At 46.8% G+C, this 14485-nt stretch overlaps 1 protein-coding gene across 1 annotated transcript; it reads left to right on the plus strand.

Moving 5' to 3' along the window:
- Window positions 1-2628: 2628 nt before the first annotated feature.
- LOC142652525 (uncharacterized) lies at window positions 2629-7971 on the plus strand. Its single transcript, XM_075828174.1, has 2 exons — window positions 2629-2926; window positions 5984-7971. Exons 1-2 carry the CDS (start codon window positions 2653-2655, stop codon window positions 7969-7971), a joined length of 2262 nt encoding a protein of 753 aa, XP_075684289.1. The 5' UTR covers window positions 2629-2652.
- Window positions 7972-14485: the final 6514 nt, after the last annotated feature.

The following is a 14485-nucleotide window of genomic DNA, read 5'->3' on the forward strand; positions in this document are numbered from 1 at the left end:
AAGCCCTAGAAGCAAAGAAGCACCTAGTGCATTTTGAGGCCTCTTTTTTATTAGAATATATTTTAGGCAGCATGCCAGGTTTGAAAAGGTGTTGAGGTGCCAAAACAGTAGGAATCCCCCAATAGTGACACCATTTTGGAAACTACACCCCTCAAGGAATTCATTTATGGTTGTTGTTACCATTTTGACTGCACAGTTTTTTCACAGCACGTATTTGAATTGGGCTGTGAAATGAAGAAAATGACATTTTTTCCAATAAAATGTCATTTGTGATCAAAATTTCTTATTTTCACAGGGAACAAAATACCCAATTTTGTTGCCCAATTTGTCCTTAGTGCGGCAATACCACATTTGTGGTGATAAACTGCCGTTTGGGCCCATGGGAGGGCTCAGAAGGAAAGGAGCGCTATGTGTTTGTTGGAGTCCAGATTTTGATGGATTGGTTTTCGGGTGGCATGTCGCATTTGCAGTGCCCCAGAGGTGACAAAGCAATGGAAACCCACCGATCACAGCGATCAGTCCCCGCTGTAGGAGCTGTGACAGCTGCTGTACGAGACAGCAGCTGTCACAGCTCCTGCATGTGTCGGGAGGACGGCCGAAATGGCCGTTACTCCTGAGACGTACTATTAGGTCATGGAGCGCGAACGATACAGCTGCCATGACCTAATAGTACGTCCAGGAGCAGGAAGGGGTTAAGCAAAGATCTATTTAAGGGACATTCTACACTGCGATGCAGGCTGTCAGGGAATGTTGGGAGTTGTAGTTTTTCAACAGCTGGAAACTTAGGCTGGGTTCACACGACCATGTTACGTCCGTAATGGACGGAATGTATTTCGGCCGCAAGTCCCGGACCTAACACACTGCAGTGAGCCGGGCTCCTAGTATCATAGTTATGTACTAGGAGTCCCTGCCTCTCTGTGGAACTACTGTCCCGTACTGAAAACATGATTACAGTATGGGACAGTTGTCCAGCAGCGAGGCAGGGACTCCTAGCATTAATTTATGTAATTGTTTTTTTAATATTTTGTTCACTGACTTAAGTTAAAGGGGTTTTCCGGGACAAATATTGATGGCTTACTATAAGGCACAAGTGAGAAGAGCCAAGCCAGGTCTAAAGTAGCTTAAAGGTTTAAATTACAAAAAAAAAACATAGGCTTGCATACATGGCAGACCTGGGAGCCGTTGTCTGGCCCCCGGGTGCCATCACAAGCATCAGCAGTCCCCACAATTGCATGGGGGCTGCTGATGTGCTACAAACCCTGTACATGCGGAGATCGCAATCGAGCCCCGCATGTAACGGGTTAATTGCCAAAATCAGAGGCAATGAGCCGCTGATCGGCAACTAGTGGAGTGTCAGCTGTCAGGGACAGCTGACCTCCTGGTTCTCGATGCACACTGTCGCCGACACTGTCACAGACACTGTCATCGACAGTGTGCATCACGAACGGCAGTGACGTCCTGTCACTCTGACAGGAAGTCTATCAGGAGGCTGATCCTGATAGGCTTCCGTACATGGCAGACACGGAGGCCATTATTTGGCCTCCGATCGCCATGCTAGCCATCTGCAAACCTCACAATTTCATTGTGAGGTCTGCCGATGAGCTAGAAACAATCAATCACCGCAATCAAGGGGTTAATTGCCAAAATCTGCGGAAATAAGCCGCTGATCAGCATACAGTGGATTGTCAGCTGTCAGGGACAGCTGGCCTCCCGTTTCCCGGTGCACACTGTCGCCGACAGTGTGCACCGGGAACCACGCATTAACTGGCCACATGGACGTACAGTTGTGTCCTGGTGCGCCTAGGGGTTAAAATCCATAACTATCCTGGCAAATGCCCACATACATATAAATACACAAAAAACAACCACTATAATCTATTAGACTTCCCCTGGTCGGGTGAATAAGACCCCAGTATTACTAACGTATTTGAGAAAAAACATATCCAAGGTACACCAGATAACTGGCCTCCTCTTGTCCATTGCATTTCGCAAACCACATTTTTTTCTATAGATCAATGGAAAGCTGTGTGTTACATGTTCATTTTTGTTTTATGTTTATATACCTAAAATGCTGTGTATATTTAGGTACATATATTCTTGCTTTTGTACATTTATTATGCATTTTTTATCTCACTAAAATTTACCCAAAAAAGGTACACAAGATAAATTTTTACCATGACTGTACTTTTTGATAATATCATCTGTGACTTACAGACAGGTTATCCCAGCCACATGACTTAATGCTGCCATGGTACAATCGCCATATTGAATAAAGCATGATAGATGGAAAAAGCTGTGACATCACAATGTGAGATGCAAGCTGAAAATACTTTATTCATATTTCATAGCTGGTGACATCTCAATGCCAGATGACAGGCTGTAGAACCTTATTACATAGCTGGTGACATTACAATGCCAGATGCCAGGCTGTAGAACCTTATGACATAGCTGGTGACATCACAATGCCAGATGCCAGGCTGTAGAACCTTATGACATAGTTGGTGACATCACAATGCCAGATGCCAGGCTGTAGAACCTTATGACATAGTTGGTGACATCACAATGCCAGGTGGCTTTATACACTGGTGCACAGGTTTGGTACTTTGCACTCACACATTGCAGACGAGAGGAGACGCACGTGAGAGCTCAAAAATGCCGAAAGCGAAGAAGAAGACGAAGCATCTAGAGATTGAAGGAGGAGAGGAGAGTAGAGGAGAGGAGAGAGACAAAAAGAATGTAGGAGAAGAGAGACAGGAGAAGGCGAGTAAGACTAAATGGAGCAGAACAACTCGCTTCTTAACGCGCCTACAGAAAGCCTTTGCAAGGCTTACGGGATGTATGCGGAGGAGGAACAACTCCAAGAAGGAAAATAAATGTTCCGGTGAAGTCCCAGAACCCAGTAACATCGTTCTAGTGGACGACAAAGGTAGGAAATTATGTAGATGATATAATAATTATAAATACACAGAATAGGCCTCATCAATCAAAACTGTCTAACAGAAAAACTACTTATTACCCATAGCAACCAATAAGAGCCCAGCTTTTATTTCTTAACCCCTTAGTGACCAGCCCATTTTAGGCCCTAATGACCAAGCTATTTTATTTGTTTTTCTATAGTTGCATTCAAAGAGCTATAACTTTTTTATTTTTTCGTCTACATAGCTGTATGAGGACTTGTTTTTTGCGGGATTAGTTGTACTTTTTAATAGCACAATTTTTGGGTACATATAATTTTTATTTAACTTTTGTTAACTTTTTTGGGGGGGATTATAAAAAAAAACTGAAATTCCGCCATTGTTCTATGCATTTTTAAATTGACGCCGTTCACTGTGCGATGTAAATAACATGTTACCTTTGTTCTATGGGTCGGTACGATTACGACGATACCACATATGTAGAGGTTTTTTTATGTTTTACGACTTTTGCACAATAAAACCACTTTCGAACTAAAATTATTTGTTTTTGCATCGTTGCTTTTCAAGAGCCGTAACTTTTTTATTTTACCATCAATGTAGTGATTTTTTGGGCTTCTTTTCTGCGGGACGAGACGTAGTTTTGATTGGTTTTGTTTTGGGGTGCATGGCACTTATTGATTCATTTTTATTATGATTTTTTTGGGGTTGCAAAGGAAAAAAATTGCAATTTCGCCATTGTTTTTTGCAGGTTTTTTTTACGGTGTTCACCTTGCGGTTTAAATTACATATTAACTTTATTAATGGAGTCATTTCGGTCGCGGCGATACCATATATGTGTACTTTTATTTATTTTTTACACTTTTACTAAATAAAACCACTTTTTATGGAAAAAAATGGTTTTATTTATTTTTTTACTGTCATTTTTATTATTAATCTTTATTTCACATTTATTATTTATTTCATTAGTCCCACTAGTGGACTTTACTGTGCGATCTTCAGATCGCTGCTATAATGCTTTGGTATACTTCGTATACCAGAGCATTATTGCCTGTCAGTGTAAATCTGACAGGCAATCTATTAGGACGTGCCTCCGGCGCGTCCTAACAGGCATATGTCCAGGGCAGACCTGGGGGCTTTTATCAAGACCCCGGCTGCCATGACACCCCATCGGAGACCCGCGATTGCATTTGCGGGCCGCCGATGGGTGACGGAGGGAGCTCACTCCATCTGTAAACAAAGTTAAATGTCGCGGTCGCTATTGACGGCGGCATTTAACGGGTTAAACGGCCGCGATCGAAGTAAACTTTGATCGCGGGCATTGGAGCAGGAGCTCAGCCGTCATCAGACAGCTGAGCCCCGGCTCCAGCCTGCACGAGAGACCCGTGAAGGACTTAGACTAGGCTCACGTGAAAAGGCGTATTGGTGGTCACTAAGGGGTTAATCATCCCTGGGAAAATAAAAGCTGCATTGTGATTTGTTGCTTTGGGCAAAAGGGAATTTTTCTTTGTTAGACAGTTTTGATAAATCAGGGTGGATAATCTAGATTCTAAGTGTAAAGGAACTCAACATCCATAAACAGTGCTCCTATATAATATACAGTTAGGTCCAGAATTATTTGGACAGTGACACAATCTTCATGATTTTTGCTCTGCTGCCACCACATTGGATTTGAACTGAAACAACTGAGAAGCAATTGAAGTGGAGACTTTCAGATTTAATTCAAGGAATTGAACAAAAAAATCCTGTGAAACGTTTAGGAATTGCAACCATTTTTCTACACAGACTTCCCTCATTTCAGGGTCTCAAAAGCAATTGGACAAATTAACCTTACCATAACTAAAATGTTTTTTAAAAAAAATACTTTGTAGAGAATCCTTTGCAGGCAATGTCTGCCTGAAGTCTGGAACCCATGGTCATCACTAGAGATGAGCGAACTTATGAAAAGTTCGGTTCGGCTGGTTCGCCGAATTTCATGGAAAAGATCGATTCGGACCGAACTAGTTCTGACCGAACCTGTAATTGGAGCTCCCGTAATGACGGGTGGCTACATGTGTGCACCCGGCATTATGGCAGCGTTGCTAGGCGACGTCAGTAAATGTCACTGTCCAGGGTGCTGAAAGAGTTAACTGATCGGCAGTAACTCTTTCAGCACCCTGGACAGTGAATTCCGATCACAATATAGAGCAACATGTAAAAAACAAAAGACGTTCGTACTTACCGAGAACTTCCTGCTTCTTCCTTACAGTCCGGCCTCCCGGCCGTTGCCTTGGTGACGCGTCTCTCTCGACATCCAGTCCGACCTCCCGGGATGACGATTCAGTCCAAGTGACAGCTGCAGCCAATCACAGGCCAATCACAGGCTGCAGCCAATCACAGGTCAATCCCAGGCTGCAGCGGTCACATGGACTACCGCGTCATCCAGGGAGGTCGGGCTGGATGTGAAGAGAGGGACGCGTCACCGTTGCCACTAAATCCTCCTAAGCATGGTATTATCCTATGATATTAAAGTAATAGTAATGCATGGCTGGTTAGAACACTATAATATTCCCAAACACCAAAGAGGAGAAAATGTGACAAATGCGATCATAGAAAAAAAAAAAAAAGAAATAATAATCAATTAGGCCCTGTTGGCAACTGCGTTAAAGTTTCAGCTTATAACCGAAAACGCAACGCAGTGCCAGATTCTTCGTGCGACTAATACCACATGTACCCAATTGACTTACAATGGCATCCATTGGGGTCTGATGTGGTGTCCATTGTTTTGATGGGAGAAAAAGCGCTGCTTCCAGCATTACTCTTACCATCAACTCTATCAACTGAGGCTCCAACGCAGATCTGAACATAGCCTTATAATAAATGTCTTCTGAACATCACTTTCTCCATATAATATCTGCACCGTTACGAAAGACTGAATAAGAACATTTCACCGACCCAGTTTATACATGAGATCCATTAAGTTTTTCACTTCATTGTTTATTACTGAAGTTTTATGTTCATAATGTGACAACAAATTATTAATTCTTCCATGATAATAACAACACTAAAATCTCTTTCTAATTTTTCCAAAGTTAATGTGAAATCTGAGCCTAAGGAAAAACCTAAGGATTGTAAAGATGATCAAAGCCTGAAGGCAGATGGACAGGAGAAAGATAAGCTGACAACCAGCTATGTGGAACAACAAATTCTCCAACATTACCATCAGATCCAAGATCAAATCCACATCCATGAGACCCTATACATACAATATTATAGTGGTCAGGATAGTGAGAAACATGCTGAAGATAAGAGCCTGAAGGCAGATAGACAGGAGAAAGACAAGCTGACAAGCAATTATGTGGAACGGCTCATTTTCCAACATTACTGTGAGATCGAAGACCAAATCCACATCCATGAGATCCTATACATACAGTACTATAGTGGTCAGGATGGTGAGAAACATGCTGGAGATAAGAGCCTGAAGACCGATGGACAGGGCAAAGACAAGCTGACAACCAGCTATGTGGAACAGAAAATTCTCCAACATTACCATGAGATTGAAGACCAAATCCACATCCATGAGACCCTATACATACAGTATTATAGTGGTCTGGATAGTGAGAAACATGCTGGAGATAAGAGCCTGAAGACTGGTGAACAGGCCAAAGACAAGCTGACACCCAGCAATGTGGAACAGCAAATTCTCCAACATTACCATGAGATCGAAGACCAAATCCACATCCATGAGACCCTATACATACAGTATTACAGTGGTCTGGATAGTGAGAAACTTGCTGGAGATAAGAGCCTGGAGACTGGTGAACAGGCCAAAGAAAAGCTGACAACCAAATATGTGGAACAGAAAATTCTCCAGCATTACTATGAGATCGAAGACCAAATCCACATCCATGAGACCCTATACATACAGTATTATAGTGGTCAGGATAGTGAGAAACATGCTGGAGAGGAGACAGAGGACAGGAAAGGCAGCGCGACACCAAAGACATCACAAAGTTGCAGCAGTTGTCGTGAAGAAAAAATTGACAATGCCTGTCTGGAAGAGCCGGTGGCCACATCTACTTATAAGAAGAAGACTGCCACAGTAACCCTATCTCTGGAAACCTTTACTTTCCACACTCTATTAGCAAAAGGAGGTTTTGGAAAAGTTTTGGTGGCAACAGATGTCATCCGGAAAGAACATGTTGCCATTAAAGTGGTCAACAAGAAGATACACACAGAGTATGGGTACAACCTGGCAGAACGTGAGATTCTCCATCTATCACATGAGAACCACTACCTAGTTCATGGCCTTGCTGCCTTCCAGACTAAAAGCTACGTCTATTATGTGATGGAACTGGCCACCAGGGGGGACCTAAATGATTTTATTGAGATGAACCTTCGTCTGGATTTTCCCACGTCAAGATTCATAACAGCAGAAGTGGTTTGCGGTCTGCAGTTCCTGCATAAAAAAGGCATCATACACCGAGACCTGAAGCCCAAAAACATCCTACTGACCAGAGAGGGCCACATCAAATTAGCCGATTTTGGTATTTCTATCATGAATATGTATGAGCGCACTGCAGAGCGTTTCAGAGGAACACCAGGATACGCTGCCCCAGAAATGGTCAAGTGCCTGGAACATGGACGAGAGGTTGACTTCTTTGCTCTGGGAGTGACTTTGTACAAAATGTCCTCGGGTAGGCACCCTTTCTACGGCGCAACAAAGGAATTGATTAATTATGCCGTCAAAACCAAAACGCCTTGCTACCCAGACTTCTTAACCCCTGAGACAGTGCAGATCTTAAAAGGGCTTCTAAACAAAAACAACCACAGACGGCTGGGAGTCAAAGAAAACATCAGAAAACATAAATTTTTCTCAGCTGTGAACTGGAATGATGTGGAAAACCGGACAGCAGTTACCCCTCAGATACTCGTGTCAGTTCCTGAGTACCTAAATGTTACTTCCACTCTGCGCTACAAGGAAGAGCCGTACAGCATAAAGTCTCAGAAGCTGTTTGAAGACTTCAGCTTTGTATGTCCTGCGTGGTCTGAAAACTATCATCCCACCAACATCGTGTAGATCACTGACTGGGTGGTCAAACTGTTTTCCAAATAGCCGTCCAGAAAATAAAAACAGGACAGGACTGCTGGACTCACGAATTCTAACTGGTCTACATGACTAGAAGGAGCTGTACATTACCACCTTATATTTATAGCTCTAATAAATATTATAACATCACCGCCGTAATGTCATTACTTTAGGTCCCTTTTTTAGAAGTTTAGTTATTGTATTTTTTGTTATTGTTATATACTCTATCATAATAAAGGAGTTCTCCAACCACAGACGTTTATGGCATATCCTGTGGATGTCTAATAGGCGTGTGACCCACACATATTGTGAGAATGGAAGTCCCCTAATCCCATCCCACTGTTTAAGCGGGTGCTGGCCCACACACTCAGACATAGCTTGAGTTGAGAGGTGGGGGCACATGTGCGTGTCTCTCTCCACTCCAGACGAGGCTGGACGGCAGCACGGAGGGCTTAAGGGAAAACATCCATGACTGCCATAGGAGGGAAGGTTAGCCAATCAGGAGGGAAAGGGTTAGTGGAGGCAGGGAGAGAGAGGAGATGGAGAGTGGAGTAGTTGGGGTGCGGTATCTGTTCCTCCCGCTGTTTTCGGCATTGAGCCGGAAGCAGCGGGAGGAATAACAGGTTAAAAAGTTAGCTCCCACTGCCCTGCTTACCTGCGAGTAAGGCGTCTCCTGTCAGCATGCTTGATCAGCTGCGCGCGGCAGCTGAGTTCCACGGTCCGGGGTGGCTGGAAGAGATGGTGGCAGCACTGGCCAGGATCCCTAAGGCGGGCCCGTCTTCGCGTCGAGCCCGGCGCTCTGTGTCAGCTGTTAGCCCGGATGCGCTCCCCTCCCCCACCCCTCTCTCTGGCGATGGTGACATGGCGGTAGAGGGAGAGTTGCTAGTTGCTGCCCCTGCTGAAATAAAGCAGAGGGCGTCATCAGGAGCGGCGGATGCTCAGGCTCGGTCACCCCGCCGCTCCCAGCGGTCCCGCCCACCTGAATGGTTGAGTCCGGATGTGGTCCCGCGGGCCCGGCATTGCAGGGGGAGCCCTTCTAAGGACGCTGCAGGCCAGGCTGCTGGGACGGCCACCTCCTCCCAGGTTTTGCGTCATGGCAGGAATCCCCAGCCGCGTCGGGGCTCGGCGGTTCACAGGGTGTCGCAGGCCGGGCTCCCTGTTACGCCACTGCCTTCAGCTGCAGTGTCCAGGGTGCAGTCCACGGCCGCCCCGCATGGTGATGTGCCGGCCAGGGGGCAGACTTCCTCGAGATCTTCGGTTAGGACGCTAAGATCAGCGACGATGACGAGGCAACAGGTCCGGTCGGAAGTCTGGGTCCCTGCGGTCGGGCGGCAGGTCACCGACCCCTCTGTCAGCATGCCGGGGTCCCCGTGTCGGAGATGTCGGTGCCAGTCGTCAGCGAGAGAGGATCTGGAAGATGGAGAGCTGGACGAGTCGCAGCGCGGTCAGAATTTTCCGGCTGGCGGGAACACAGCGCCTGGGCAGCCTGGTGAGTGCGTAACTCCTACTTTGCCGTATACAGCAATTTTCATGTCGGGTGTTGGGGGTGGGGCAGCGAGCGCGGAAGTATCGGCTGTCGGTAGTGGCGATGGCTTATCGGATTTAGTGGGTTGTTTGCGCGAGTTAGTCGGGCGCTTAGATAGGGCTGCGGCGCCTGTAGTTCCGGCGGGGTCCCCGGCGGTGGTCTGGGAAGGTCCTCGTGATGTACAGTCACGGTCCCTGGTTGGGGAGGTTTCGGGGGCATCTAAGGAAGCTATGGTAGTGTCTGTTCAAACCGAGGCGCAGAAGGACGGGGATAGAATTCGGCTTGATGATCGTGCTCGGGGCGAGGTTTACGTCTGTTTTGAGGGTCCTTTAGGGGCCCACCTTAAACAGGAGGTTCGTGAGCGGATTTGGAAGGACGAATACGTGGATATTTTTTATCTTCTGCCGCTTGCGAAGTTCAACTTGGTTAAGGGCAAGCGGGATGAGAGTAAGAAGGAGGAAGAGGAGCGTCGGCGGTATAGTCTTATCCCGCAGACGTTCGTCAATTGGTCGCAAGCTTTTGCTATTTTGGCGAGTGTGATTGGGGAAAAGGCGCCTGAAAATTGCTCGGCGTTGTTTTGTTATTTTGATGCCATTGGGAGGCTCATCGGGCGTACGGGGGTCAGACGTGGTTGCAGTACGATGAGCAGTTTCGCCAGCGGAAGGCGGGATCCGGTGGGATCAGAAAGGTTATTGCGCTTTGGTTGCGGGTGACGGCCCCCATTAAGCAGTCCTATCCCGGGAGCGTTGGCCAAGGAGGTCAGTCTAGTCAGTCCGGATAGGGCTCTGGGTCAAAACTCGGGTTCTGCTGGCAATTCAATGATGGCCAGTGTAAGTTCGGGGCCACATGTAAATTTAAGCATGTCTGTTCGGAGTGCAACGGCTCCTCGCATGGGGCTGCAAAATGTATGCGAAAAGGGAAGCGGTCAGGCACTCAGTCCTCCTCCGTTGGTCAAGGGGCTGTCGCCGGTGAGGGTGGAAAGGATGGCCCCGTATCTAAATGAATATCCGAATAGGGTTGCAGCCAAGTTAATTTATGAGGGGTCTTTGTTTGGTTTTGTTATTCCCCCTCCTCCGTATGAGGTTCTGGTTGCACGGCGCAATCTTAAGTCGGCTTATTTGCACTCGGCAGTCGTTTCAGAAAAACTTTTGAAGGAAGTTTTGTTGGGTCGCATGGCCGGGTCTTTTGTCGAGCCGCCGATAGCGAATCTAGTGGTATCCCCCTTGGGAATTGTGCCGAAGCGGGAGCCCCATAAATTCCATTTGATTCAGCATTTGTCTTTTCCCAGGGGGTCGTCTGTAAATGATGGGATAGATCATGATTTATGCTCGGTTGTTTACACGTCATTTGACAAAGCGGTGGTGTTAGTGCGTAAGGCGGGGCCTGGGCCATTGTTGGCAAAAACTGACATTGAGGCGGCTTTTCGCTTGCTGCCGGTACATCCGGAGAGCCAACGGCTGTTGGGTTGCTTCTGGAATGGGGGGTTTTATATCGATAGGTGTCTTCCAATGTGGTGCTCCCTTTCTTGCAAATACTTCGAGGCATTTAGTAGTTTTTTGGAATGGTTGACGAAGGGCGTAGCTGGGGTGGATTTGTTAATACATTATCTTGACGATTTATTGCGCGTCGGCGCTGGCACAGTTATGTTGGAATTGTGGTAGTAATTGTTATAGGGGAATTGTGGTTGGCACTCTTATGAGGGCCCACGAACAGGTACCAATATGGAGGCACTGTTCCCTGTTCCTGACAGAGTTATAAGGAGACTTTCACTGATACTCTTATGGTGGCACTGTGGCTGGCATCTTTATGGCAGCACTAAGACAAGCAATAATTTATAGACACTGTGGCTGGCTTCTTCCATGGGGGCTTTCTTATGAGGGTTAGGCCCCCCTTGTGCCCTCCATAATGTAGATAGGCCCCTTATGTGCCCAACTAAAAGTAAATCAGTTGTTTTTGTGCCCCCATATAGTAGTTAGGTCCCCTTTGTGCCCCCATATATTAGTAATGTTCCCTTTGTGCCCCATATTTTAACTAGGCCACCTATGTGTCCTCCGTATAGTAGTTAGGTTCCCTGTATGCCCCCGTATAGTAGAAAGGTCCCCTTGTGCCCTCCATATAGTAGTTAGGCCTCCTATGTGCCCCCATTATGTAGCTAGGCCCCATTTGTGCCCCATATAGTAGTTAAACCCTCTTTTACCCTCTACATAGTGTTAGGTCCCCTTTGTGCCCTCCATGTAGAAGTTAGGATCCCTTGTGCCCTCCATAAAGTAGTTAGGCCCCCTATGTACCACCATATAGTAGTTGGGACTCTTTGTAACCCCCATATAGTAGTTAGGTCCCCCTTATGCCCTCCATATAGTAGTTAGGCCCTTTGTGCCCTCCATAAAGTAGTTAGGCACCTTATGTGCCCCCCCCATAAAGTACTTTCAGTACTTTTGTGCCCCCCATATAGTAATTGGATCCCCTATGTGTCCCCCATATAGTAGGTAGGTTCTCTATGTGCCCCCATATAGTACTTTGGCCTCCTTGAGCCCTCCATATAGTAGTTAGGACCCTTTGTGCCCACATATTGTTAGTTAGGCCACCAATGTGCCCCCAATAAGTAGTTAGGCCCCCTTTGTGCCCCCCATATAGTAGATAAGCCCCTTGGGCCCTCCATATATTAGTTAGGTCCCCTTTGTGCCCTCCATGTAGAAGTTAGGCCCCCTTGTGCCCTCCATATAGTAGTTAGGCCCCCTCGTGTCCTCCATAAATTAGTGAGGCTCCTTATGTGCCACCCCATAAAGTATTTGTTTCTTTTTGTGCCCCCTATATCGTAGTTAGGTCCCCTTTGTACCCCATATAGTACATAGGCCCCCTATGTGTCCCCAATATAGTAGTTAGGTTCTCTGTGTGCCCCCAAACAGTAATAGGGTTCCATTTGTGCCCTCATATAGTACTTAGGTTCCCTTTGTGCCCCCATATAGTAATTAGGCCCCCTATGTGTCCCCAATATAGTAGTTAGGTTCTCTGTGTGCCCCCATATAGTAGTTAGGCCCCCTAGTGCCCTCCATATAGTAGTTAGGCCCCTATGTGCACCCATAAAGTAATTAAGCCCCCTTTGTGCCCCTATATAATAGTTAAACCCCCTTCTGCCCTCCATATGGTAGTTTAGTCCCCTTTGTGTAATGTCGGGGTAGGGAGACAGACAGGTGAGCCCTAATCTACCCGCCACTCAGTCCCTGCCTACTTGCACGGCCCATCCTAGGCGACGGCGTACAACTGGGCGACGGTCCCTACGCTCAATAAGTGCACGACAGACAAACAGACAAGGGTACACAGAAGCTAAGGGAAATGGGGCAGTTGCCCACGGCAACACCGTGAGCAACAGGAGTAGTGAACGAGCCGAGTCAAACCAGGAGTGTACGAGGTACCAAACGCAGAGCAGGAGAGTAGTCAGTAAAGCCAGGGTCAATTTGAAGCAGAGGTCAATAGTACTAGCAGGAACAGCAGAGCGAGGAAACCAGACAGAATCACAGGCAAAGGAAGAGCAGGAAATGAAGGTATGAATAGACCGAGGGCGGGAGCTAGGTCCGTCTGGCCAGGCTGTGATAGGTTCTCCCACTCCTCAGCCTACCAGCCTGAGTGGTAGCAGATCGAGTCACTCTATCAGACCTAGGAGCAGATGCAGACTGATTAACCACGGTCGTCGACACAGAAGCTGTGTCTGGCAGATCCTTTACACTTTGTGCCCTCCATGTAGAAGTTAGTCCCACTTGTGTCCACCATATATTAGTTAGGCCCCTTATGTACCCCACTAAAAGTACTTTGGTTCTTTTTGTGTCCCTATATAGTAGTTTGGTCCCCTTTGTACCCCTATATAGTTCGTAGGTACCCTTGTGCCCTCAATATAGTAGTTAGGTTCCCTTTGTGCCCCCATATAGTAGTAATATTCCCTTTGCACCCCCATATTTTAATTAGGCTCCCTATGTGTCCCCCATATAGTAGTTAGGTTTTATGTGTTCCCCCTGTATAGTAGTTAGGCCCCCTTGTGCCCCCATTAAGTAGTTAAGCCCCTTTTATGCCCCTATGTAGTAGTTAAACCCCTTGGGCCCTCCATACAGTAGTTAGGTCCCTTTTGTGCCCTCTATGTGGAATTTAGGCTCCCTTGTGCCCTCCATATATTAGTTAGGCCCCTTGTGCCCCCTATTTAGTAGTTAGGCCCCCTTGTGCCCCCCCATATAGTAGTTAGGCCCCCTATGTTCCCCCCATATAGTAGTTAGGCCCCATTTGGGCCCCCATATAATAGTTAGGTCCCCCTTCTGCCCTCCATATAGTAGTTAGGCCCCCTTCATGCCCCCATATAGTAGTTAGGCCCCCTTGTGCCCTCATATAGTAGTTAGACCCCCTTGTGCCCCCATATAGTAGTTAGGCCCTCTTGTGCCCCCATATAGTAGTTAGACCCCCCTTGTGCCCCCATATAGTTGTTAGGCCTCCTTGTACCCTATATGTAGTAGTTAGGCCCCTTTGTGCCTCCATATAGTAGTTAGGCCCCCTTGTGCCCTCTATGTAGTAGTTAGGCCCCCTTGTGCCCTCCATATAGTAGTTAGGCCCCCTATGTACCACCATATAGTAGTTGGGTCCCTTTGTGACCCCCATATAGTAGTTAGGTCCCCTTGTGCCCTCCATTTAATAGTTAGGCCCCATTGTGCCCGCTATTTAGTAGTTAGACCCCCTTGTTCCCCTTTATGTAGTAGTTAGGCCCCCTATTGCCCTCAATATAGTAGTTAGGCCCCCTATGTACCCTCCATATAGTAGTAAGGCCCCCTATGTGCCCCACATATAGTAGTTAGACCCCTTTTGTGCCCCCATATAGTAGTAAGTGCCCCTTGTGTCCTCTATGTAGTAGTTAGGCCCCCTTTGTGGCCCAATATAGTAGCTAGGGCACCCTTGTGCCCTCCATATAGTAGTTAGGCCCCTTTGTGCCCCCATATATTAGTT

The sequence above is a fragment of the Rhinoderma darwinii genome, chromosome 5 (assembly GCF_050947455.1).
Source record: "Rhinoderma darwinii isolate aRhiDar2 chromosome 5, aRhiDar2.hap1, whole genome shotgun sequence".
NCBI classification, from domain to species: domain Eukaryota; kingdom Metazoa; phylum Chordata; class Amphibia; order Anura; family Rhinodermatidae; genus Rhinoderma; species Rhinoderma darwinii.